Below are 26,764 nucleotides of genomic sequence, written 5' to 3'. Positions count from 1 at the left end.
CAAATGCTTCATAATTTAGGTCATAACAAATGAACGAACTTAATAGACAAATTCATAACTTAGGTTATAACAAATGAACTTACTTAATAGAGAAATTCTCATATAATGGTCTAAATAATATTTAAATTACCACCATCACCTCATCAGTTTATCGACCGATTTGAATATTATACACTTGTCGAATTTTCCACTGCACATATTCTCTAAAAATGATTCTCAGTCCAACCGGTTAAACTTGCCGATCGGTCGGGTTATTAAAATATTTTTTCACGCAATACCAATGTCTCTAAAAATGATTCTCACTCCATCCGATTAAACTGGCCGGTTCGGTTGGGTTATTAAAATATTTTTTTTTTCACGAAATACCAGTGTCACTCCCATCAAACTGACTGGATTTGGCCAATTTCAAAAAATTTTTAAGAGTTACACTAAACCACCAACACTAGAATACTAGATATAGTAGATATCACCTGCACTTCAATTAAAGATCAAACATGGCATGAAGGGAAGCTTTGGCCGAATATACAAAGTCTTTAATCTTTGTTTGGTGGCTCTCTTATAGAGATGTTTCATCCTAGCCTTACCCATAAATTCTAGTATTTCATCATCTTGTTGAATAGAAGAGAACCATTAGAGACCACACATACCTCAACCATCACCTACTAATATTACCCAGAAAGATATTGCGGCGTAAACGGGGACTGTTTCAACACTTTGAGAAAGCTTTCTTACAGTTTAAATGTAGGACATAGTGTGCCACTTGTCTTCAAGCTCAAAAAGGAGAGTACCAAATCATTAGGCAAAATAAATTTTATTCGACAGTTTCTGCATCTTCTTGTTTCCATAAATTCGTAACTCCTCAAAATTATGTATTATGTGGTATTGATGAGACTAAAATAATTGGCGCCTAAAGTACACTGCCGGAGAAGTAATTTTTGGTGGTGAAATTACGCCGTTTTGAGATTTGCGTGCTCCCTGGTTAGAACCTCTAAGGGGTCTCAATGGTTTGGACTTGAATAGGCTGAAATAAGACGTACAACCTTTGAAAGTCAAGTCGCTATCAGGGTAGATCAACCAGAACTTACTGAAAGCACATGAAACCCACCTACAACTTGGGTAAAGGGAAGAACTAGTAACAGCTAAGTTCATGACACTAGCCAATGACATGAAAAGCTAGTGGGCACGGGTCATCTTTATTTTAGGCATTCCTTTCTTCATCTGACGTGCTCGCTCTTTCGCTTCTTTCTTGCGAACAGCCTCTGCACTAAGTTTTGCCTCGGCCTCCTCCATCATCTTTTTACTATCTGCTTTCTTCTTCTGCAAGGCCTCTTGCCTAGCATTCTGAAGTTCTTTGTATGCCTCCTGAGCAGCCTTCAATCTGGCTGCCTCTGGTTTAGACCGGGCCTGCAATTGCACAAGTAGCATTTCCATATATTACATATGTTGCCAATTCATTACTGATGTAGAAAATTTGACAATAAGGTCACCCACCGTTGAGCTAAGCTTGTACCGCCCTATTAAATCAATGTAATAGGGTATGAGAGCCACTAAACGAGTCATATCAGCCATGTGGCTGGCATCCGGGAGGGCATACTTGAATTGCAGTACTTTCTTGTGTGTGCCAGAGTGTTGATCAGAGAAATGCATTGAGATGAAATCTTTGCCATACTTCCCAAAAGCTTTTTCGCCAAAAACCTGCAGAACAAAGCTCATAAACTATATTGCATGTCCGGAAATGGACAAATAGTACAGTTGCATGACTGAGTACATATGTTCCATAGACCAAGCCCAATAACATAACTGTGAGGCATCAAGAACAGAATGCACCTTTTTTATTCACGCCTAATGGGAATAATGCCATGAAATCAAGAAATCATTGAAGCAAATCAGATACGATTGAATCTAAGCATATGGCGGGTCAATTTGGTCAAACAATTTTTTTTCCAAAACAAAGAAAATGTAAATGCACATAATTGCCCGGAAACCAAGGCCACAACCACAAATTAAATAAGTTGTTAGCAAATCAATGATGACCCCATAATATAAATCACAAGCTCTAGTTGAATGATAAAAGAGTACATAAAGAAATTGCGTCTAAACTTCAATATAATTGAGCAATCATCATCATCATCATCCTCCTTTATCCCAAAACAATTTGGCGTCCATTAAGTAACTAGTTGGGAGGACGTGCAATGTGCGGGAGGTGTCAATAAAAATACAAAATTTAAATTTTAACAAATACTATATATAAAGTTATTTTTTCAATGTAAATGTACATGTGTGTGTGTATATATATATATATATTTATATATTATAGTAATAGAATTTTAATCAAGTTAGTACTACCATATATATGTTTAAAGAGTTCAAATATAATTACCGTTCATATTAGTATATTACATAGATTTTTAATTTTCTAATACAAAACTTTTATTGGCTACCGCCACTTGGCGCGACGCATAAGTTCTAAATGTTTCAGCTTTTAAGTATTTTATATAGAAATGATGCCAAAAAGTTCAAACTTCAGAAGTGGAAACCTATGTAGCACGGATACTGACACGGGACACGGATACGACACGACACGGATACGCGGATACGTGATTTTTCAAAAAAGTAGGATACGGATACGTTAGGGACACGTTGAATAAATAAATAAATATATATATATAATGAAATATATATATATATATAACAATACTGTTAAAATAATTAGATTCAGCCCAAGTCAGACTTGTTCAACCCATTCCAAGAAAAGCCCAGCCCCACACTGTAGAAGAGGAGTCCTATGTGGGGAAAAAAATCAAAAACAATGAATGAAAAGAGAGAAGGCGCTAGAGCGTAGATCTCCAGAGTGAAGAGACCTCATTCTCCTCTTTCTATCAAAACCTTATGTTCTGATCAAGTAAATAGAATCAAAGCTTTGTCCCTTCACTTGTTCTTCTTCCTCCAGCTTCTTCTTTTCTCACTCTATTTCTGATCTCTGCTTAAAGTTCTTCCCTTTTTTTCGAAAATAGGCAAAACCTTACCTTTAATGGGTTGATCAATCTTTGTATATCAAATCATCCTTGTTCTGTGGTCGTCAATCTCTGTAGAACAACAATCCTTGGTCGTCTTTGTGGTTGTCATCTCTGTGGTTGTTGATCTCTGTGGTTGTTGATCTCTATAGTCGAAGTCGAACAAAGCAAGAGACTCAAATCGAGGCCTTACCAGAGGAAGCCGATGTCGAAGTCTCAGCAAGAAGTCGATGTCACAATTTATAAAAAAAAAAAAAATTGTGAATAAAAAAATACGTCTTGTAGACGTATGTTAAACGTATTTTGACGTATCCGTATCCAATAAGTATCGGATACATATACTGCAACCTCACAGCCGTATCCATGCTTTCTAGGTGGAAACAAGATCTTTTCACCAGCTATATGTCTGTGAAGCTATCAAAATCAGACTCTAATGAATTGATAATCCTACAAGTCCTTTCTTCCAGATAAATAATGGACATAGGTACAAAAATTTGTTAACAAATAATAATTTGATGTTCAAGCCATTGATCCAGCTGCTTCTGTTGACTATGCAGTCACAAACAAATAAACCCAACATTGTAATTTTGATCATTTTATGATTTATAAATAAAACAACAGCACTCTTTATGTATTGCTGCAGTGTGTGGCTTGGTCATAAGATGTTCGGGTAGCTGCAGATAACATGGTTTGAATTCTGCATATGGCATTACTTTTCAGTGTTTTTTTCATTGATCATTTCAACTTCCCGGATGAGATTTATCATTTGTCAAAAGCATGGAGATATGGCGAAGCCGCAACTAGCATGCTAGTTGGTTTTAATGTTCATATCCTCAGACAGGTTTTATGTTCTTGTCAAAGGGTGACCCAAGTGAATGACATACAAAAAATTTGTTGACCTATATAGCATTCAGAGACAAGCAGCACGACCACTAGAAGAGAAGGTGCAATAGAACCCAAATTACTTATTACGCAGGTAAACTCTATTCCATCATGATCCAGTAGGGAGATGAAAATGAAAGTAGATTTAGGATCTTTTCAATGAACCAAAAGGACCACCCAAGGGTTTTGCCAGCCAATGAAAAGTCAAAAACGCTATGCAAGGAATCTACATCCATCTTAATAACAAAACTTCAACAAAATATTCAATCATCAAAACTTCCAGAAGAAAATTCATGGTACAAATCACAGGCAAAAAGGAACACAAGGGAAAAGCATGGTTAGAAGTAATTGAAATTCATAATTATGGTCCAAGTGTCCAACTAACACATAAAGTGTATTAAATGTCTTCTATCACCATTTCCTATTTACATTGAGTTGTTAACTACATTGACCATAGGCATGGACTGCATGGGTGTGATTCCCGTGGGTTTCCTCATGGGGGTTTTGTTTGCTTTTGGCTTGGTTTAATTATCTTGTATCCTTTTGGGTTTATTCTTGGGGTATGCCCCTCGTACTTTGTACAATTTTCCTTTCTTCTATACAATGCTCACTCACCAAAAAAAAAAAAAAACAAGAAGTTAACTACGTTTTTAGATTCATAGTTCCTTGAATTTGGAGTCGGATAATTGGTCAATTTTAAAAATTTGCAGCAGAATGAACTTTCAATGAGTGTAATTTTTCAAGTTCACTTTTTTGTTTCAAGACCAGTATACATGGTCAAGAGTTGGTTAGATAGGAGGTCAAGTAACTAGGATGTTGCATTTATTAAGTTCTAGTTGAACTAGGATTTCTCAGAGAATATATAGGTAGGGATGTAGCCTCTTTCTTTTCAAGAGGAAGAAAAATATCAGCAGGAATTCCGTGAAAGAAAGAGCTTCATTTAAGTTGTGATGTGGTCCAAAAGCCAAATGTTAGTTGATTAGCAGTGACGAAACAGGTTATTATACAACCATGCGAGAAAATGTCTAGTGTACCATGCTAGCATGGTCATATTTGTGTTATCTCCTGCGAAGTTTTATTTCTTTAAAATGGGCACTCAAAACCATGACTGAATTGTGCTAATTGTACTTATAGACTAAAACATAACCTCAAATCTGTAATACCACTAGGCTAATTCTAAAATCACAATCAACAATGTAGAGATATATAAACTCAGAAGATCAAGATTTATATCACATAACCAAGTAAGCCCAAAGCCAGAGCATAACAACAGATAAGCTGAAACACTAATTTCACTAATTGATATTTGCACACAATAAAACTATCATTATTCTTTTCTAAAGGAAATAAAAAAGTTAAAACTGAAACATCAAGGATTTAAAAACACATTAATAACCAAGAATAAGTACAGTAATGAAAGAAATTAAACAATGAGCAGATTAGCAAAACATCGAGTACCCCTGCAAGATACCGACATATAATGCTTAACACAAATGAATCATCAATAACCCACATTCATATCAAAAACTAACCTGGTCAAGCACAGCTTCAGTGATCAAATCCCCCGCGACCTCCTTTGACTCTGAGATCACGGACAAGTCTTCTGTCACCCACTTCCTCACTCCACTTCCAGGGGGAGCCGCCAGGATTCCTGCAAACCTTTGCAAGTCTCTCATCTCCTTCTGCATCGTTTTGGCTGCTTTTTTCTTGACCAATGCAAAAACCACGTGATCCATGACATCCTCATTCATGTAAACGTCGAAAGTTATCTCATCCCTGCAGGGAACGATCATATTGTACAACCTCGCCATCAGATCGTGTCTGCTCTTCAACTCCATAGTCGCCAGCAGCCCCTGACAATACCTGCGACCGCTTGCATAAAACTTAAACACATTATGCCCCTCTTTAAGCAACAATGGCGAGTCATCACCCTCGCCGACCCCCAATAAGCTAAAGTTCTTCTCAAATATGGAGTCCTTAGTGGCAAACTTCGCTGCCCATGCCAAAGCAAGGTTCTCGTTCTCTGTTTTCCCGGTGAAGTAGTTGATAGCAAAAATGATCAAGAAAGATACACAAACGATTTCGACCTTGTAAGATAAAATTGATTTCGGCTTCGTAGTCCCGGCAGCCGCGGTACTGGTGTCGTTCCGGGAGTTCAGCTCCGTCGTTTTGGGCTCTTCGGCGGGAGTGGAATCATCGGTAAATTTGGAGTCTCCGAGGATCGATTCTGGAGGAGGCAGACCTTCAAATTCGTCCTCGTCCCAGTAATCGAAGGCAGATGCTGTTGTTGTTTTAGTCGGAGGAGGAGACTGGGATGCAGAATCGGAGTCGGGTTCGGGTGGGGAATGAGGATCCGAATCTGATACAGGATCGGGGACTGAAGCAGACAGGGCTACTGGAGGGACTCTTGTGCGGGGAGGAAGATCGGAGGAGTCACTGTAATCGAACGATTCGTCGTCGTTTTCGTCGGCTTCAAATCCTTCAAAGTGGGAATCAGCTGCAGAGAAAGTAGTGAAGAGAGGAAGAAGAATAGAGAGAGAGAGGAGAAGGCACACGAGGAAAGAATTAGGTCTCTTCATCGTCGAATGCAAGACGAGGACTGAGGAGTTCGTGAGAGAGAGTCGGAGAGACAGACTTCCTTCTTCAGTTGTCAAAAAAGGCGAAGTCAAACTTTATATTTCAACATTGTAGCAACCGGCACTAACAGGTAATAAATCACCTGCCGGTCAAATGTCATTGTAGGAAATGACGAAATTGGGCATTTAAAGTTAACTCCTGATTTAAATTTTTTTTAAAAAATATGAGAAAATGACGAAAAATGTCTTTTAAAAAAAATCTTAGATAAATATTAATTATTTGTACATCGTCTTTTGCGCTCGACAAGAGATGTCAAAATTCCGACATTAGGGATCAGGAGTATTGAGGCTGTAGATATTAAAGACGTAGGTGTGTCTGGACTTGCTGTCATTCCAAATGATTTGATAGGGGATTGCACCGAGTGTGACCTCTTCACCAAACGGATTATGTGTAGTTAGAGAACTCAAAGCTGTTGGCTCGAGGTTTGCCTTTCAGAAAATGGACTTAAAATTCGTGAAATGTCAATCTGGATGATGTGGACACTCTTGGAGGTTGTGATATGTTCCACCTTACAAATTTATAGGATTCGTGCTTGGAGTTGTGAGAACATAGCTAACAACAACCATTTCGATGACACTAGTGGAAAATGTCCTCTTCCTCGATGTGTAGGACGAACGTGTCTTTGACCTCTTAGTGTCGTGTAGTAGCTAAAAACGTTTGTGAGAAAATTCAGGAACACGATGCTAACAAACTCTGGTTTCTCCTGTACTCTCTTTGAGATAACTCTGCTAAAATCTCAGTTGTTCCTCAATGAACTTATTTAAAAGAGAATAAACTCTTAAGACAAATATTCTCCGATTTGTAGTTTTTTGGACACTGGAATTCAAATATTCTTGATTTGTAGTAACTGATCCCTCGATTCTAGGTCAGCAACCGCCAGAATTTTACAAAATGAATAAACGTTAGAGATAAAAATACCCTGCCTCTGTCACATGTCACCAGTAGATTGGATGTTCGTTACAAATTGTGGGGCTCATATTGACACGTGTTAGTTGATGTGTAGGGCCTATTTTTGATACAAACATTATCCTAAATTATTTCAAAATCATTCCTTTTATATTAATCAATTAATTTTAAGAGGCGTATACTTATGTGACACTGCCATAAACAAAAATACTTAAACTATATAGGTCAATTTGTCAATTATCCAATGATAAATTTGGAATAGTTTTTTATAATTTTCTTAGAGTTACACTAAATTTATAATATCTACTTAGAATAAAAGTACTTTTTAATCATAATTGATATAGTCAATTAATAATAAAATTGAGTAACCACATCATAAAGTAATTGATTGTCTAGAATAATACCCCTAGAGTAATGTGATCATGTTTTAGATAGATTTCTGGTTACACAAAAAAAATTTTGGGTTGCATCATCTAACTGTTTCCCCTGTAGACCTTCATTAACTACATTATAACCAATTGATATCTATATACATATATAAAAACGGAGTCCTAAGGCGAAAATATAGCTGCCTCAGTGATCCACGTCAGATTCCAGAGTGAATGTGTAGTTGTCACGTGGAATAAGAAAACCTTTAGAAACCCATAAGGATTACACAGAGAGGAAAGGTATTCGGGAAGAGATGAATTACTTTCTTCCTTTCACAATGAACCAAAACTTACATCTTAAGCTAAGAGGAAAAAACAAATAATCAATAAAAGTACATTGCACTGTACAGAGATATGGCTCCAAAGATATCTACCTAACACTACTCCCGTCGAATACATTAGTCAACAATAGTACAAGACTCACAAGTCACATGTCTTGTGAATGCTTTGACACCCCCCACAAGCTAAACGATATGGATCAATAACGTTGAGCTTGTGTAGAAGATGAAGCAGCTGCCTTACTGAAACTGGTTTAGTGAGAAAATCACTTGGTTGTTCTATAGTAGCGAAGTGAAGAAGTAGAAGTAAACCTAGTTGAACCTTTTCGCGTACAAAATGACAATCCAATTCAACATGCTTGGTGCGCTCATGAAAAACAGGGTTATTCCCGATATGAATGGCAGCTTGTGAATCACAATATAAAGGAATAGGTCGAGTACGTCGAATACCGAGATCATGTAGAATAGTAGAAAGCCATACAAGTTCACTGCAAGTATTCGCCATTGCTCGATACTCCGCTTCAACCGAGGAGCGTGATATTGTGTGTTGCTTTTTAGATTTCCAAGAGACAAGAGAATTTCCAAACATGATGCAAAAACCACTCACGGATCGACGAGAATCTGGGCAAGATGCCCAATCCGAATCACAGTAAGCTCGGATATCATGAGATGGAGTAGAAGGGAAGAATATCCCTTGACCAGGACAACTCTTCAAATACCGTAGGACACGGTGAGCAGTATGAAGATGTTGATCAGTGGGTTTATGCAAGAATTGACTTAAATTGTGCACTGCATAACTGATATCCGGTCGGGTTAAAGTGAGATAAGTAAGCCTGCCAATTAAACGACGATAAAGGCCGTGATCAGTGAGGATAGTCCCCGAGTGAAGAGAAAGATGCGTGTTGAGCTCAGTAGGAGAAGCCAGAGGTTTAGCATTCAGAAAATTCGAGTCTTGAAGGAGATCCAAGGTGTATCTCCGCTGACTAATCATTACACCTTTAGAAGATCGATTTATTTCAAGACCAAGAAAATATTTCATGGGGCCCAGATCCTTGAGCTTGAAACAAGATTTCAAATAATCCTTAACCTGTTGAATAAGAGCTGTACAGGTTCCACTGATCACCATATCGTCCACATAGAGGAGGAGAGCCACAAAACCATTGCCCTTTTTGAGAGTGAACAAGGAATAGTCCGACTTGGATTGGTAAAAACCATAACCAAGGAGAATTGAACAAAATTTCGCATTCCATTGACGGGAAGCTTGCTTGAGACCATAGAGCGATCGATTCAATTTGCAAACCAACTTCGGATGTGATGTTTGATATCCAGGAGGTTGGTGCATGTATACCTCCTCATGTAAATCTCCATTGAGAAAAGCATTTTGAACATCAAGCTGATGTAAATGCCATTTGTACATTGAAGCCAAAGCTAGAAACACACGTACTGTTACCATTTTTACCACAGGGGAGAAAGTCTCAGTATAATCAAAACCAGGCTTTTGGGTGAATCATTGCGCCACTAACCGGGCCTTATAGCGTTCAACAATACCATCTGCATTGAACTTGGTTTTATAGACCCATTTGGATCCAATAGCACGTCACCCGGGTGGTAAAGAAGTAAGGTCCCAAGTGTGATTGTCTTGCAATGCCTGTATCTCAACATCCATGGCCTTACGCCAGACCATATTTTTGACTGCCTCCGCAAAATTAGAGGGTTCATGAAGTGAGGAAATAGCACATAAAAAAGAAGTGTGAGCTGGTGAGAAATTAGAATAATGAAGATGCTTACCATTAAGAGGTGTAGAAGAGGACTTGGGTGATGGAGCAACCTGGAATGGGAACACGCATGCAGTATGATGACATTGATAGTCATTGAGATAAGAAGAGGTTTTCTTTGTGCGAAGATATTGACGTGGAGGATTACTGGTGGCTAAATGAGGAACAGATTCAGAAGAAGTGCAGAGCTCGGGCTCACCAAGAGTAGGTACATCAGCTGGAGATAACACAGGTGGAATGTCATGGGAAGGAAGAGTGAGATTTTGGTGGGATAGTAATGAAGATAATGTTTCAAGTGCCATGGGAAGAAAGATTGTTTCATCAGGTGGAGTAAGAGAATGAAATGGGAATTTGGTTTCATGAAACACTACATCTCGAGAGATGAACACTTCATGGGATTCTAAGTCAAATAAGCGATATCCTTTGATACCAAAAGGATACCCAAGGAAAGCGCAGGCACGGCCACGTGCATGGAATTTGGAAGAAGGACGAGGGTGAATGGAAGCATAGCATAAACAGCCAAGGACACGACGCTCATTATAGTTGGGAGGGCGATGAAATAGAATTTGGAAGGGACTATGTTTGTCCAATTGGCATGAGGGCAAGCGATTAATGAGGTGAACTGCGGTTAGGATACAAAAACTCCAAAAATTTTCAGGAAGATCAGCATGAAGACGCAGAGCTCGGGCTGTAGCTAGGATGTGCTGGTGTTTGCGTTCTACTACCCCATTTTGTTGGGGTGCGTAGATACAAGAGGTTTGATGAAGGATTCCATGGGTGGCAAAAAAATCATGCATTTGAAATTCAATGCCATTATCTGAACGCAAATTCTGAACCTTAGTATTGAAATGAGTTTCAATATAGGCACAAAATTGCTGAATAAAAAATCTGGTTTCTCCTTTGGAGTGCATCAAATGTACCCAAGTGGCTCTACTATGATCATCAACAATGGTCAAAAAATATTTATAACCATCAATAGATAATGTGGAGTGAGGACCCCATATATCTACATGAACAAGTTCAAAAGGTGTAAGCGTCTTAGTTACACTAATCACAAAAGGTTTGCGCTTCAATTTTGCTAAAGGACAAACGGAACAAAACTCAAAAGATTCACATTGAGGTTTAGGCAAAAGTGTAGTTGCAGACATGGAAGGGTGTCCTAGCCTATGGTGCCAAAGCATAGAAGGAATAGAAGTGGTTGAAGATGCCATGACAGAGTTAATCATTGAAGAAGAAGTCTGCAAGAAATAAAGTCCTTTATGCATGCTCCCCATTCCAATCCTCCCCAACGTGCCCAAGTCATGCAAAACACATGTGGTAGAGTTAAATGTCAATTCAAGCATTGGGGTGGCAGTCAATTTGCTCACAGAAATTAAATTGATGGTAAAGGTTGGTACACAAAGAACATGATGAAGAAGTATATCAGCAGGAAGAGAGACAGAACCCATATGGGAGACAACATGTCGCTCTCCATTTGGAAGAATGACAAAAGAGTCATATAAAGGTGTGGCCGAAGTAAGGAAATCAAGAGAGCAAACAATGTGATCACTTGCACCACTATCTATGAGCCAGGAAATAGAAGGCACAGGAAGAGAATGTGAAGTAACATTACCTGCGACAGCGGAAACAGAAGGCAGCGGAGAATGTGAATGACTACCTGAAGAGGGTAGTGAAGGAGGATTTTCATGAGCTGAGGCAGCATTGGAGTTCATCTTCAAGAAATGCATAAGCTGATTGCAAAGATCAGGACTCATCTGTAAAGATTGCTGAGGTGATAAAGGCACATCAGCGGATGAAACATGGCCAGTAAAAGAACCACGGTCAGATTTGGGATGATTCTCATAACGTTGCTGTCTCTTGGGTTGGCCGGAAGGATAACCATTCAATTTGTAACACTTGTTAATAGTATGACCTTGTTTATGACAATAATTGCAAGACAAGTTCTCGCGACGCCCCTGACCAGTCTTCCCAGAATCAGTGAACCCATTGCCCTTAACTGCCATAGCAGAGGATTCATGTGAAATAGAAGCAGAATTGGTGGAGGAAACTGCTTGAGCGAGAGTATGTTGTCTCTCTTGGTGTTGAATCATTGAGAAGACTTTGGTGATACTGGGCAAAGGATCCATAGATAAAATTTGACTACGAGTCACAGAGAAACAATCATTAAGTCCCATGAAAAACAACATTGTATACTCCTTTTGTTGGTGTTGGACCAGTGCAGCACTGGAACCGCAAGTACACACCAGTATGTTATTGTAGTAAAGAAGTTCATCCCGAAACATCTTTTGCTTGGTATAATACTCAGTGACACTGAGAGTCCCTTGCCGAGTATTACTCATAGCTTGACGCAACTCATAGATCCGGGTAGCATTCGCGGCAGCATAACGAGTCTTCAAATCTAACCACAGTTCACGAGCCGTAATAGAACTAGAAAGGCTGGCAGCAATATCTTTGGAAATACAGTTCAATAACCAGGTTACAATAAGACTATTACAACGCTTTCAAGAAGGATAGCGAGGTTCAGTAGAAACAAGTTCAAGGAAGGACCCATCAACGAAGCCTTGCTTGTTACGAGCTTCTAGGGCTGTCTGAATCGTGCGGCTCCAGATATGATAGTTATCTTCGCCCGTGAGGGGAAGTGATATGAGTTTATTAACGGCATAGTCTGCTGCAGTCAGATTGAGAGGAGCATCAAAGGAATTTGTGGACGAAGAAGCACCAATAGTGAGAACACCCGTGGTAGCAGGGGAATCAGCAGTAGTGGCCATGAAGAGAGAAAATACAGCTATCAATGAAGAAGAAAGAGAAGCACGACTGGCTCCGATACCATGAAAACCTTTAGAAACCCATAAGGATTACACAGAGAGGAAAGGTATTCGGGAAGAGATGAATTACTTTCTTCCTTTCACAATGAACCAAAACTTACATCTTAAGCTAAAAGGAAAAAATAAAATAATCAATAAAAGTACATTGCACTGTACAGAGATATGGCTCCAAAGATATCTACCTAAAACTACTCCCGCTGAATACATTAGTCAACAATAGTACAAGACTCACAAGTCACATGTCTTTTGAATGCTTTGACTGAATAAAGTGGTTTAAATTATTTTAAAGAAAAAAGGCAGGCTAAAGTTATTTTTTCCGTTTAAGTTTCTTCTCGACTCTTTGTCGGCCGTGTCAAACGACTCTTCCCCTGCGTTTATCTTTTGCTGCACGCTTTCATTCAACATATCCATGCATCTCTCTTAGTGATTGGGCACCTCTTCTTCTCTCCATGATTCATGCTTCTCCCACGAATGATCTCTGCAATTGAATTAACAGGTCAGTTCAATTTTGAGTATCTGTATGCATCGTCTCACCATTGATTTGGGTTTCTTCAACATCTTTTTTCTCGCATGTCAATTTGGTTCTCTTTTATCTTTTGCTTATTCTCCAATTCCACTAAAAATTTTGTTGTTTTTGATCCTCTTCAGAGTTCCACTGCTAATGGTGAGGAATTCTATCTTTGTAGGTTTCATTATGGTGAGGATCTTGGTTGCTGAGGTCTATGGCTTGGCTTTGGTTTCAGGTTTCATCATGGTGAATCACCCGCAAGCTTTGGCAGCCCCTCCCCGTTTTTTTGTTTCGCGATCTCTATGAAACTATCATAATGTCTTGCTTTATAGATACTCTGATTTTTTTTCCCTTCAAAACTACCTCTTTGTTCAAGATCTGAACAAAAAATCACCCACAACATACTTTGGTAAGTTTGTCTCTATTTTTGTTTCGTCTGTATGTTTTTTTTTGTCTGAATTTTTTGGCCTGCTTTCTTGGGTGGGATTTCTGTTTACACACTGATCGTACTATATTTTACATATTTTTTGTACCTCAATTTACACTTCTTTTTGTCTCCATTTATGGGAATGGACATGAATATTGCATAATTTATCTTTGGTTTGATTTGTAGGTTAATTTGCACAAAATGGTGAAAAAAAGTATTTCTTGGACCTATGATTTAAGCCCAACGGAGAAGCCCACAAATTCAAGGATTATTTCAAGTCCAATCCTAATCAAACAAGAAAAGAGGGCATTGTAAGGTTTCCTAAAAAGAAGAATAAGAAGAAAATCAAAAGAAGACAAATTAAGCAAAGAAAGGACAAAGGAAGGACTTTTGTTGTTCAACTCAAAGAGACTTCTCGGGCAAGCAAATTAAGCAAGGAAAGTGAATCTTTTGAAGAGTGAGAGAAGGAAGGCAAAAAAAGGAAGCTTTGATATGAAGGACTTTGAAGGAAATATTTTGGCAAGAAGAAAAAGGAAACAAAGAGACCGAGTCATACAAGGAATTGGAATTGAAATTTGGCATTAATTGAAGGAAGCTTTTGTCACTATAAAAGGGAGTCCTCTACCACAATAGAAGGCACGAATTGGAGAGCCACATTCTCTAGCTTTTGTTCTTGTTCTTGTCTCTAGCTTTTCTCTTTGTTCTTGTTCTTGATTCATGACGTTCTCATATTTAGTTTTCTTGTGTTCTTATAACATGAGTAGCTAAACCTCTTTGCTAGGGCTTGATGTAGCCTAGTATGATTATTGCAAGTACTTCAATTAATTGAATGCATAATTTTGGTTCATGATTCTTGTCTTTAATTTCTATGTTTATAATCTATTGTTTGTTTGGTTGATTGGCCACCAATTGAATGCTCAATTAGATTCATCTAGCTAGGACTAAGGAACGAACCGAATTCACGTGTCTTAGTGGAACTGAAATTAAGGAAATCAATTGTCGACTGCCATGAACAAGGTTTAGGGGATTGATTGGTTGTTATAGTTCTTTAGATCGTAATGAGTTGTTAGCCTTGGGTTAAAAATTGCGAACCGAACAGGATTAATCCATTGTTAATAATATTTGTTGGCACCGCGAACGAACGAACCAACATATTTAAGAAAGAATCAACCATTGAATCGGAACCATAATTGTGTGTTTTTTAATTGGATGCTTGTGATAGGATTACTAGGTGAAATCATTGCCCTAGTGTTCTTCTCTTATTGGATATAAAATCTGAATTTTATTTCTTTGTTTTTATTTTATTTTATTACATCAATCATTCTTCCTTTTTCCCCAAATCTCAATCATTCATCAAGTTAGGTACATTAATGAGATTAACTAGTCTCCGTGGGATCGACCTCGTACTTGCATACATTGTACTATTCGTAGACTCTTGTGCACTTGTGAGAATTATTACATCAAGTTTTTGGCGCCGTTGCCGGGGACTAGTTTAGTTTAATTGTGTACTTAGCTTTCTTTTTAAATTTTTTTATTTTTTTAATTTTTTAGGTTGTAAGTAATGGCGGTGGTTGTGCAAGCCGAAACGATGGGTGATCTTGACATCCCCACCATTCCAGAATCTCCATCTTGCATCGTACTTCCGACGGCAGCTAGGAACTATGAGCTCAAGACCATACACTTTAACATGGTGCTTCTTTTCATGGTCTAAGTTCGGAAGACCCACTTAGTCACATTCGTGAAATTTTTAATATGGTTTCCAGCATGTCTTTGTCTACAAGAGTTACTGAGGAGCACTTGAGGTTGAAGATCTTCCCTTACACTATGAAGGACAAAGCAAGGACATGGCTTAATGGTTTGAGGCCGGGTTCACTGGCGACATGGACTGAGGTACAAAATAAATTTTTAGAAAATTTTTTCTCAACTCAGAAAGCTGATGCTCTCAGGGACAAAATCATGCAATTTGAACAACAACTTGATGAGTCGTTTTCTGAGGCGTGGGAGAGGTTTAATAACCTGTTAACTCAGTGTCCCCATCATGCTTTGCCTTTATTAGTGTTGATGCGTATTTTCTACAAGGCACTGACAGTTTATAGCAAAGCTGCAGTTAATAATTATGCAGGGGGATCGATTAGGAATATGACCCCAACGGAATGTCAAAATTTATTTGAGAGACTAGCTATTGAGACGCAACATTCGGAAGTCAGAGGTAAGCGAGCTGGTGTTTATGAACTTAATAATTCCGACACTTTTGCACCGAGATCGCAGGTTGACGCCATTGCTAGTAAGTTGGACATGCTTCTAGCGATGAATGGGCGTACAATTCAACAAGAGCTATGTGCCATATGTCATGTTCCTGGCCATGCCACCATTACATGCCCTCAAGGAGTGGATTTCCCAGAGTTTGTGCAAGAGCAAGCAAATATGATGAACTCCTACAATCGGAATCCAAGGTTTGATCCTTATTCTAACTCCTATAATCCAGGTTTCCAGGCACATCCAAACTTTTCTTGGAAAAACACCCAGAATCAAGCCAATCCACCTACCACCACATTGGAGGACATGGTGCGACAATTGGCTATCAGTCAACAGAAATTGGAGGCTCAAGTGGGGCAAATTGCAGAGGCATTGAGTCGAAGAGAGGCCGGAAAATTTCCAAGTCAAACTGAGATCAATCCGAACACTAGAGAGCAAGCCATGGCAATTACCGTTTGTGATGAGCAGCAAAGCCGAGTTGCTACAGATTTTGGAGAACAGAAAGCTGTTGATTATAATTTGAAAATATCAATAATATCGAACAAGATTGTCACATATCAAGCAAAAGAACAGCCACGATGTACAGTCATGAATGGTTGGTCTGACCCCGACAAACTTGCTCCACCCGTGAGACCTTATGTCCCTCCAATCCCGTTTTCGGGACACCTTAGAAGAAATAAAGAAGAAGTGCAATCATTACAAAAGACAAACCCGAAGAGGGACGTGGAACCTTCTACTGTGCAAGAAAAGAATGAGTTGGATGAGAATAAGGTGGTTCAACTAACTGAAGAGTGTAGTGCCATATCACAAACGAAGTTGCCGCCAAAGCTTAAGGATCCAGGGAGTTTCACTATACCTTGTTGCATATCCAATCAAAATTTTGAACATGCTTTATTGGATTTGGGTGCATCAATTAATCTAATGTCTCTTTCTGTTTTTGAATCTTTGAATGTAGGTGCACTCAAAAAGACCTCTGTGGGCATACAATTGGCCGATCGATCTATTCGATATCCTAAAGGAGTACTAGAAGATGTTTTAGTTAAGATACATGGATTAATTTTTCCAGCTGACTTTCTAGTACTTGATATGCGAGATTGCCAAGGTCATGGAGAAGAAATTCCATTGATTTTGGGGCGACCATTCATGAAGACTGCAAAGATGACAATTGATGTGTATAAAGGCACGCTAACAATGACAAATAATGAAGAAACAGTGACCTTCAAGCCCAAGGCAGCACAAGGTGAGAAATCAATGGAGAAAGTGTTGGAATTATGAGAGAATATTATGTTTCTTGTAATTATGGGTTGTAAATATTCCCTTTAATTACTTTGATTTAGTTTCCTAGAATTAGGTTGATTTGATTGATTTAGTTTCCCTAATTCGGCAGCTCTTTATCTCAAGCGTGACTCTGTTCGCATCTGTCTCTTTTCGCACACATCTATCTCAAACATATTTGTGTGTATCTGTCTCTGCGCGCACCTATCTCTCGTCGCGCGTGTCTATCGGTTTCTCTTAGCGAGTGTTGCAAGTATCTTTGTTGGGTTATCTTTGGCAAATCTCTGTCTTGGTGTATCTCTGCCAGTCGTGATTATTTCACGAATTGATTCGACTACTGCCTAACTTTGGGTAAAATTTTACGATTTCTTGGCTTGCACTGTGGCAATTTACTTTTGCCGACATGGATTATAGTCATCTTTCACCAGATTTGAGCCAGCTCCAGTCCCAGATTGCTCAACTCCAGTCCCAGATTGCTCAGCTACAGTCATCAGCTATTATTGCTGCAGGTACTCCTACTGCTTTCCATGGTAAGTCAGGGAATCCCACTTGGATTTTGGATTCTGGGGCTAACAACCACATGACTGGTGAGCTTTCCACCTTCACCTCTTCTGTTACTCCTATCAACCAATCTGTCTGTATTGCTGATGGTACTTCTCTCCCAATTCGTAGTCAGGGCAGTGCCCGTTTGTCTCCAGATATTACTCTTCCTTCTGTTTATTATGTTCCTAAATTTACATGTAATCTTCTCTCTGTCAGTCGCCTTGCCAAACACCTGAATTGTGCTGTTGTCTTCTTATCTTACCGTTGTTTTTTACAGGACCTGACTTCGAAGAAGATTTTTGGCAGGGGGTTTGAGCATGACGGCCTCTACTACTTTGGTGACCCACCTTCATCTGATGTCTCATTGTCTAGTCTTCAAGCTTCCACACTATCGGTTCTAGATCCTTCTACTTTATCTTCCTCTGTTCTAGATCCTTCTACTTTATCTTCCTCTGTTTTTTCCCTTGCTACTGTAGATTTGTGGCATGCTCGTCTAGGCCATGCAAACTTTCAATATCTATGTTCGCTTTTTCCGCCTTTGAATAAAGCGTGCAAAAATTTTAAATTTCATTGTCAGGTTTGTGGATTGTCCAAACATACACGCACTTCTTATATTCCTCGCATGCGTCGTTCTCCCGCTGCATTTGACCTTGTTCACTCTGATGTCTGGGGACCATCTCCCACTACTGCTTTTTCTCAACATCGTTATTATGTTACCTTTATTGATGACTACACTCGATGTACTTGGGTTTATCTTATGAAAAACAAATCTGAAGTCTTTGATCATTTCACTAATTTTCTTCACATGGTTAAAACTCAATACAATACTGTTGTTCGTGCCATTCGGTCTGACAATGGCGGTGAATATCTCACCAATGAGTTTCGCACTCAACTTGCTCAAAATGGGATCCTTCAACAGCTCACGTGCCCCTACACACCTGAACAAAATGGTGTCGCGGAACGCAAGAACCGTCACATCATGTCTGTCGTTCGATGTCTTCTTCGAGGTATGAATGTCCCCAAAACTTTCTGGCACTTAGCTGTACTTACTGCCACATACCTTATCAATCGTACGCCGAGTTGGGCACTTCAGGGTGCAACACCCCTTCATGTCCTTCAGCCAGGTACTACTCTGTTTTCTCTTCTTCCTCGTGTGTTTGGCTGTACCTGTTTTGTTCAAAATCGTAGTACCTCCCGTACCAAACTTGATGATAAAGCCATTCGCTGTGTTTTTACCGGGTATTCTTCCATGTCTAAAGGTTATCGATGTTATGATCCCGTTTCTCGTCGCTTTTATCACTCTTTGGATGTTACTTTTTTGGAGACTATTCCTTTTTTCTCAGGTAGCCCTCTTATATCAGAACCGACCGTGGAGCCTTCTCTCACCATCCCAGATCAATCATCACCTCCACGACCGATTTTGTTACCCGAGTCTTCCTCCCCTTCACCTTCTCCTGACTCATCATCTACTCCTAGTGCACCATCTCTTGTTCCCTTTGATCAGGTCTATACTCGGCGCCCGTATGCTCCTGCCCCTCCGCCAACGTCTTCTCCGGAATCAGGTACTTCCCTTTCTCCTATTTCTGTTCCTCGTTACCCCACTCGTGATCGTCATCCCCCTTCCCGTTTTGGATTTACGAGTAGTACTGACCATCCCATTGCCAAGTATTTGTCTTATCATTGTTTTTCAGATTCCTATAAGACCTTTCTTAGCAAGCTTGACTCCGATTTGATCCCTCGCTCTGTCCACTCTGCTCTCCAGAATCCTAAGTGGGTCTCTGCCATGGAAGCAGAGATGGATGCCCTACAACGTAATCATACTTGGGACCTTGTTGATCTTCCTTCTGGTGAGAGCACTGTTGGTTGTAAGTGGGTGTTCACTATCAAGTATCAGGCTGATGGTTCGGTTGATCGCTATAAGGCTCGTCTTGTGGCCAAAGGATTCACTCAGATTCCCGGCAAAGACTTTGGAGCCACGTTTGCTCCAGTGGCGAAACTTACTACAGTTCGTCTCATTGTTTCTCTTGCTGCTACATACTCTTGGCCTCTACATCAGATGGATGTTAAAAATGCGTTCCTCAATGGGGACCTTTCCGAAACTATCTACATGGATCCTCCACCAGGTTTTCACGGCCAGGGGGAGTATTCGGGGAAAGTATGTCGTCTCCGAAAATCTCTTTATGGCCTTAAGCAGTCTCCTCGGGCATGGTTCGGCCGCTTCAGTGAAGTTGTGCTTGCTATGGGGTTTGTTCAGTGTCACTCGGATCACACATGTTTCATTCGTCGCCAGTCTCAGGGCAAGTGCATTATTATCTCAGTCTATGTTGATGATATCCTTATTACTGGAGATGACTCCCCAGGTATTGTTCAGGTAAAGGATGATCTGCGAAAATCCTTTGATACTAAGGATTTAGGTCCCCTCCGATATTTTCTTGGCATTGAGGTTGCTCGTTCTCGCCGTGGCATATTTTTATCCCAGCGGAAATATGTTCTTGATCTTCTGCAGGATACGGGTATGCTTAGTTGTAAACCTGCCTCTATTCCTATGATTCCTAACCTCAAGCTATCACCAGACTCAGGAGATTGTTTATCAGATCCATCAATGTATCAGCGTCTTGTGGGACGTCTTATTTATTTGACAAACACAAGACCAGATATCACGTTTGCTGTTAGTGTTGTTAGTCAGTACATGCATTCTCCACGTACTTCCCATTTGGATGCTGTTTATCATATTCTCAGTTATCTCAAATCTTGCCCTGGTCTCGGATTATTCTATGCTTCTGGAGAGATGTCAGGTCCACCATCTAGTCTCTCATGCTATATACCATCTGATCTCTCGGGCTACACTGATGCTGATTATGCGGGTTCCATAAGTGATAGGCGTTCTACCTCTGGCTTCTGTACTTTCCGGGGTAATCATCTTATCTCATGGAAAAGTAAGAAGCAAGCAGTTGTTTCTCGATCATCAGCTGAATCTGAATATCGTGCTATGGCTCAAGGTACATGCGAAATCATGTGGCTTCGTTCTCTCCTCACTGAATTGGGTATTTCTGTAACAGACTCGTCCTCTTTATTCTGTGATAACAAGTCTGCCATCATGCTATCATCCGACTCAGTTCTTCACGAAAGAACTAAGCATATAGAAGTTGACATCCATTTCATTCGGGAAAAAGTTCGGTCTGGCATTATCACTCCTAGGTTTGTTCCTTCATCGGCTCAGACTGCGGACATGTTTACTAAACCAATAGGTCCTTCTTTACTTAAGTCATCTCTTGTCAAGCTGGGTCTCGTCAATCTTTTCGCACCAGCTTGAGGGGGAGTGTTGGAATTATGAGAGAATATTATGTTTCTTGTAATTATGGGTTGTAAATATTCCCTTTAATTACTTTGATTTAGTTTCCTAGAATTATGTTGATTTGATTGATTTAGTTTCCCTAATTTAGGGCTCTCAATGTAACTATATAATGTACAACCTCACAACATGAATATACAACACAAATTATTCAATTCTTCTGAAAGTGCTCACTATTAAAGATTACATTGTGGAGAAAGAAGGACATCCAACTGAGGTTGAGTCTATGAATCGACCTAGAGTCATGCCATACGAGAGAGGTAAGCATACTCCCGCCATTGAGTCCTTTCCTTTATCCACTAACAAGTTGTTCCCCTCAATTGTGAAAGTACCCCAAGATAAAATCCTCCAACAAGCGGTTTTTGGAAAAAGGGAAAAAGGATATTCAGATCCTTTTGAGGAATCGACTGCTCTTACAATTCTAAGTAACAAAAGGCATACTTTGGATGTTGAACTGGGTGTGGTTAGAAGAAGGCGATGGCTACAACCCAATGAACTAAAAGTGGGATTCCAAGTTCACTAATTTAGCTACTTGAAGAGTTACGTCTCGCCTAGACGTTAAATAAAGCGCTTGGTGGGAGGCAACCCACCCGGTAAATTCGTTCCTTTTTATTGTAGATTATTTTAGTTCATTATAGAAGAGCACTCATCCCACATTGAATTGAATTGCTATTTGTGCATCAATTGCAGAAAGAAAAAGTTGTGCCAAAGCGCTGGATTGAAACAATTTTCTGGGACAACTCAGGACGAATCAGAATGCAAGCCATATATGTACAGAAAGATACGGATGTCTAGTTTCTGCAGAATTTTACGGTTCGTGAATCCGACGTCAGATGAAGAAGAAATTGATGATTTTATGACAGCTGCTCAGTACAGAATTCTACGCGGGAATTACTTCCCGAATGTTTTCGCAGTTAGGTTGTATCGCTCTAACTCAGTACTTTTTCTCCGCGTTATTTTTCACATTATTTCATGCACTGAGGACATTGCATAATTCAAGTGTGGGGGTGAGAATAGCTTGTTTTGAAAAAAAAAAAAAAAAATTTAGTTCCTTCCAAAGCGATGATGAGACATAAATTGTTTAGGTCTTAAATTAGTTTGTTAGTAAAGAGAATTTTCACGAGAATTGACCTTGAATCACAATTTTCATGGGCCAATGTTAACATGATATGTTGATTGAGAAAGAAGCACGTTTAGACTTGATGTAGACTTGCATAATTACCCTTGTGAGTTTTGAGCCTATATGACTGATACATTATGCAAATCAATCCAATTTCTTTCTTGTGTGCTCTCATGATTATATGTTTCTCTAGAACTTGCTTTAAACCTTTATGAGACTATATTGATACATGTGATGACATGAATATGATTGAGGCATTAGGATAATACCTCTATAGCCAAATTGCCTATACCCTAATGTATTTATCCACTAGAAAGCCCTTTGAGCCTAAATAAGCCTTTTTATTCATGAAACTTATCTACTTACCCTTTAACCCGAAAAACAATTACGTACCTAATTCTAAGGAATTAGTAGAGCATACCATGAGATTTTTCAAGTGATGATGGTGTTTAGTATGTTGAGTTTGATGATGAAAAGAATTAAGTGTGGGGGAGTTCTTGTTTATTTTGGGATGTTATTTGGTGGAGAATAAATTTGATGTCGAACACATGTGCGTTAATGTGTCGAAAAGAAAAGAAGAAGAAGAAGAAGAAAAATATGTAGTATGATTTGACATTGTTCTGAAAAAAAAAAAAAGAATAAAAAAAGAATAAAAGAGGAAAAAAATTTATGTGCATAGTGAAAGAAATCTTGAAGTTGTGAAGAATTGGTAGAGTATTGAATATTGAGAATGAAGATTGGGCCGACAAGATGATATATGCCCTAATTTTTGTGTGCTCTACTAGTTCTTTAGAAATTTTGTGATTTCCTATACCACTTTTTCTTTTTACCTTCACCCTTGGCCCCATTACAACCTTGAATAAAGACCTCTTGATTCATGAAGTTACAAGTTTTTGATAGTGTAGAATGGGTGGACAAGCAAGCATATGGTAGGACTGTTTTCATGAGATTAATTGAGTGCAAACACTTTACTACCACTAAATTGAGTGAATCTTGAGAGAATTCCTTGTGAGAAGTTGAAATTGAGTTTGAATGTGCGCTATTTCGATTGAGATATGTTGTATTGATATTGGCCTAATTCTAAACATATATATTTGAGCATGATTCTTTGTGAAATTCTTTAGCTAATGACTAGTTTATAAGACATCTTTGGTGCTTGAGCGAGATTGGAAGGACTATTTTAAATGTTTGTGGGTGTCGTTCTGGTAAACCCTCACGAGACTATAACTCGTCCACTAGGGACACCTAGGGGTTTAAAGGCTTGTGTCACATGCTGAGTGCCACCGCGATTCCTGCGAAAGTGAGTTAGGTTTTTTATTTTTGTTTTACTCGAGGACGAGCAAAAGCTAAGTGTGGGGGTATTTGATCGTACTATATTTTACATATTTTTTGTACCTCAATTTACACTTCTTTTTGTCTCTATTTATGGGAATGGACATGAATATTGCATAATTTATCTTTGGTTTGGTTTGTAGGTTAATTTGCACAAAATGGTGAAAAAAAGTATTTCTTGGACCTATGATTTAAGCCCAACGGAGAAGCCCACAAATTCAAGGATTATTTCAAGTCCAATCCTAATCAAACAAGAAAAGAGGGCATTGTAAGGTTTCCTAAAAAGAAGAATAAGAAGAAAATCAAAAGAAGACAAATTAAGCAAAGAAAGGACAAAGGAAGGACTTTTGTTGTTCAACTCAAAGAGACTTCTCGGGCAAGCAAATTAAGCAAGGAAAGTGAATCTTTTGAAGAGTGAGAGAAGGAAGGCAAAAAAAGGAAGCTTTGATATGAAGGACTTTGAAGGAAATATTTTGGCAAGAAGAAAAAGGAAACAAAGAGACCGAGTCATACAAGGAATTGGAATTGAAATTGGCATTAATTGAAGGAAGCTTTTGTCACTATAAAAGGGAGTCCTCTACCACAATAGAAGGCACGAATTGGAGAGCCACATTCTCTAGCTTTTGTTCTTGTTCTTGTCTCTAACTTTTCTCTTTGTTCTTGTTCTTGATTCATGACGTTCTCATATTTAGTTTTCTTGTGTTCTTATAACATGAGTAGCTAAACCTCTTTGCTAGGGCTTGATGTAGCCTAGTATGATTATTGCAAGTACTTCAATTAATTGAATGCATAATTTTGGTTCATGATTCTTGTCTTTAATTTCTATGTTTATAATCTATTGTTTGTTTGGTTGATTGGCCACCAATTGAATGCTCAATTAGATTCATCTAGCTAGGACTAAGGAACGAACCGAATTCACGTGTCTTAGTGGAACTGAAATTAAGGAAATCAATTGTCGACTGCCATGAACAAGGTTTAGGGGATTGATTGGTTGTTATAGTTCTTTAGATCGTAATGAGTTGTTAGCCTTGGGTTAAAAATTGCGAACCGAACAGGATTAATCCATTGTTAATAATATTTGTTGGCACCGCGAACGAACGAACCAACATATTTAAGAAAGAATCAACCCTTGAATCGGAACCATAATTGTGTGTTTTTTAATTGGATGCTTGTGATAGGATTACTAGGTGAAATCATTGCCCTAGTGTTCTTCTCTTATTGGATATAAAATCTGAATTTTATTTCTTTGTTTTTATTTTATTTTATTACATCAATCATTCTTCCTTTTTCCCCAAATCTCAATCATTCATCAGGTTAGGTACATTAATTAGATTAACTAGTCTCCGTGGGATCGACCTCGTACTTGCATACATTGTACTATTCGTAGACTCTTGTGCACTTGCGAGAATTATTACATCACACACAATTTTTTTTGTATTCTTCAAGAATTCCTTTTTTTGTCACATGTCAATTTGGTTCTCTTTTATCTTCTGCTTATTCTCCAATTCCACTAAAAAATCCATTTTCTTTGATCCTCTTCTGAGTTTCACTATTAATGGTGAGGAATTGTATCTTTGCGGGTTTCATCATGGTTAGGATCTTGGTTGCCGAGGTTCTAGGGCTTGGCTTTGGTTTCAGGTTCCGTTATGGTGAGGATCTTGGTTATTAAGGTTCTATGGCTTGGCTTTGGTTTCTTTTATGATGCCTGGTAGATCTTTCTTTCATACGAATATTGTGCTTCGATCAATCGCAATTTTGAGTATCTATATGCATCGTCTCACCATTGATTTGGGTTTCTTCAACAATTTTTTTTGACGCGTGTCGATTTGGTTCTCTTTTATCTTCTGCTTGTATTTATTAATATGCAAGGTAAGTACCATATAATTACACTAGTCAAATAATCATAAGATTGAGTAAGCTAATATATTTTTATTTATTGGTTAATAACTTATTAGATAAGTACATTATAATAGTAAAACCTAAAATAATTGGTGGAAAAATAAGAAGTATATTTATAACTACGTTGTGATATCGCTAAACTAAAATAGTGTGGTAAGTCCATCTATTTATACCTAAAATGACCCTTACATGTCAGTTGACATGTCACTCCCCAATTCGTGGAACGCGAAAAAAAAGACAACACAAACGAGCACCTCACGTGCTATATCACAAACCATTATGATTTCACTGAAAATTTTGATAGCATTTCCCCATAAATTGGAGAACCCAACCTGTAAACAGATCACACAATAAAGAAACAACATATAACACCATCAAAAGTCAATCGAGCCTCAGGGTCCATAGTCATGCATAAATCCCATCATCGTCATCAAACACACAATAGTCACGGGACACCACTCCCGACCAAACAAAAAAAACCATACATCAACCATAGTCATAACCCTAGTACATCAATGTACTCAAACAACTAAAATATGCAATCATCATGCCATACGCATATAACCACACACATGTGTCAAATAAACACAAAAGAATAAACAAAAGTCTAGGCTGCTACCGTCACGTGCCCTCCTACTGATCCGCAGCTTGTGCACTATATCTTGTCTCACCTGTGGGAAGGAAAAATAAATAGGGTGAGCAGAAGGCTCAATAGGGACAAAACGAAAGAGCACAAGTAAAGAATAATAAGGCTGAAGGAGAAACAATGTGTAATCGATGCAACAAAATGCAATGCAATATAACAAATGCACCTGATCAACCCAACCAAACCTCCATATCCGCCTCCAATGACACCCAAGTCGATGGATCAAATTCCCGTCCTGCGGCGATAAGCAGACGAGAATCCACCCTCACTACTTCTCTCTCTAGCATCCAACCAATCCTAAGAAACGAACACCAGTCATCCATTAACGTCAATCTCAAACTGTTAGAGAGAAGGTCAACACGTATGTGGTCGCAACCACTCACTGCTGGCCTCATAGTGATATCTTAGCCTGTCGCGCCTGGCCTAGCGTCAAATAACTAGTCAGCCTGTAATAATAAATATCGTTTCGGGAATCCTATGGACTAGGACCATCACAAGGCTCCTATCCATCATCCACGCACGTGCCCAAATAACATCCAACACCTAACATAAGCTCCAAGTCCATACTTGAAACCTACGATGCATCTATTATGCAATCTTTAAAAAGAACATGCCATTAGTGCAATAAACAAATATATACATACACACTCATCGAGATGCG

The 26,764-nt window shown here is 38.9% G+C and overlaps 2 protein-coding genes, 1 long non-coding RNA gene and 1 other non-coding gene across 4 annotated transcripts; 2 read left to right on the top strand and 2 right to left on the bottom strand.

Annotated features, from left to right (window-relative positions):
- Positions 1-976: 976 nt before the first annotated feature.
- LOC119984345 (uncharacterized protein At5g49945-like) lies at positions 977-6,543 on the bottom strand. Its single transcript, XM_038828248.1, has 3 exons — positions 5,429-6,543; positions 1,492-1,695; positions 977-1,404 (listed from the first exon to the last, which is right to left on the bottom strand). The coding sequence occupies exons 1-3, from the start codon at positions 6,473-6,475 to the stop codon at positions 1,174-1,176; spliced, it is 1,482 nt and encodes a 493-aa protein (XP_038684176.1). The 5' UTR covers positions 6,476-6,543; the 3' UTR covers positions 977-1,173.
- LOC119984346 lies at positions 1,704-4,527 on the top strand. The gene is made up of 2 exons (XR_005464881.1): positions 1,704-2,529; positions 3,389-4,527. It is a non-coding gene; the product is annotated as an uncharacterized LOC119984346 (long non-coding RNA).
- An 8,889-nt stretch (positions 6,544-15,432) lies between the features above and the next one.
- On the top strand, positions 15,433-17,556 carry LOC119983418. Its single transcript, XM_038827105.1, has 4 exons — positions 15,433-16,780; positions 16,892-17,038; positions 17,117-17,176; positions 17,324-17,556. Exons 1-4 carry the CDS (start codon positions 15,433-15,435, stop codon positions 17,554-17,556), a joined length of 1,788 nt encoding a protein of 595 aa, XP_038683033.1.
- Positions 15,619-15,725, bottom strand: LOC119984900. Its single transcript, XR_005464998.1, has one exon. It is a non-coding gene; the product is annotated as a small nucleolar RNA R71 (small nucleolar RNA).
- Positions 17,557-26,764: the final 9,208 nt, after the last annotated feature.

The sequence above is a fragment of the Tripterygium wilfordii genome, chromosome 18 (assembly GCF_013401445.1).
Source record: "Tripterygium wilfordii isolate XIE 37 chromosome 18, ASM1340144v1, whole genome shotgun sequence".
NCBI lineage: Eukaryota > Viridiplantae > Streptophyta > Magnoliopsida > Celastrales > Celastraceae > Tripterygium > Tripterygium wilfordii.
Note: the sequence above shows the minus strand (reverse complement) of the source record. Positions and strands in the feature narration are given on the sequence as shown.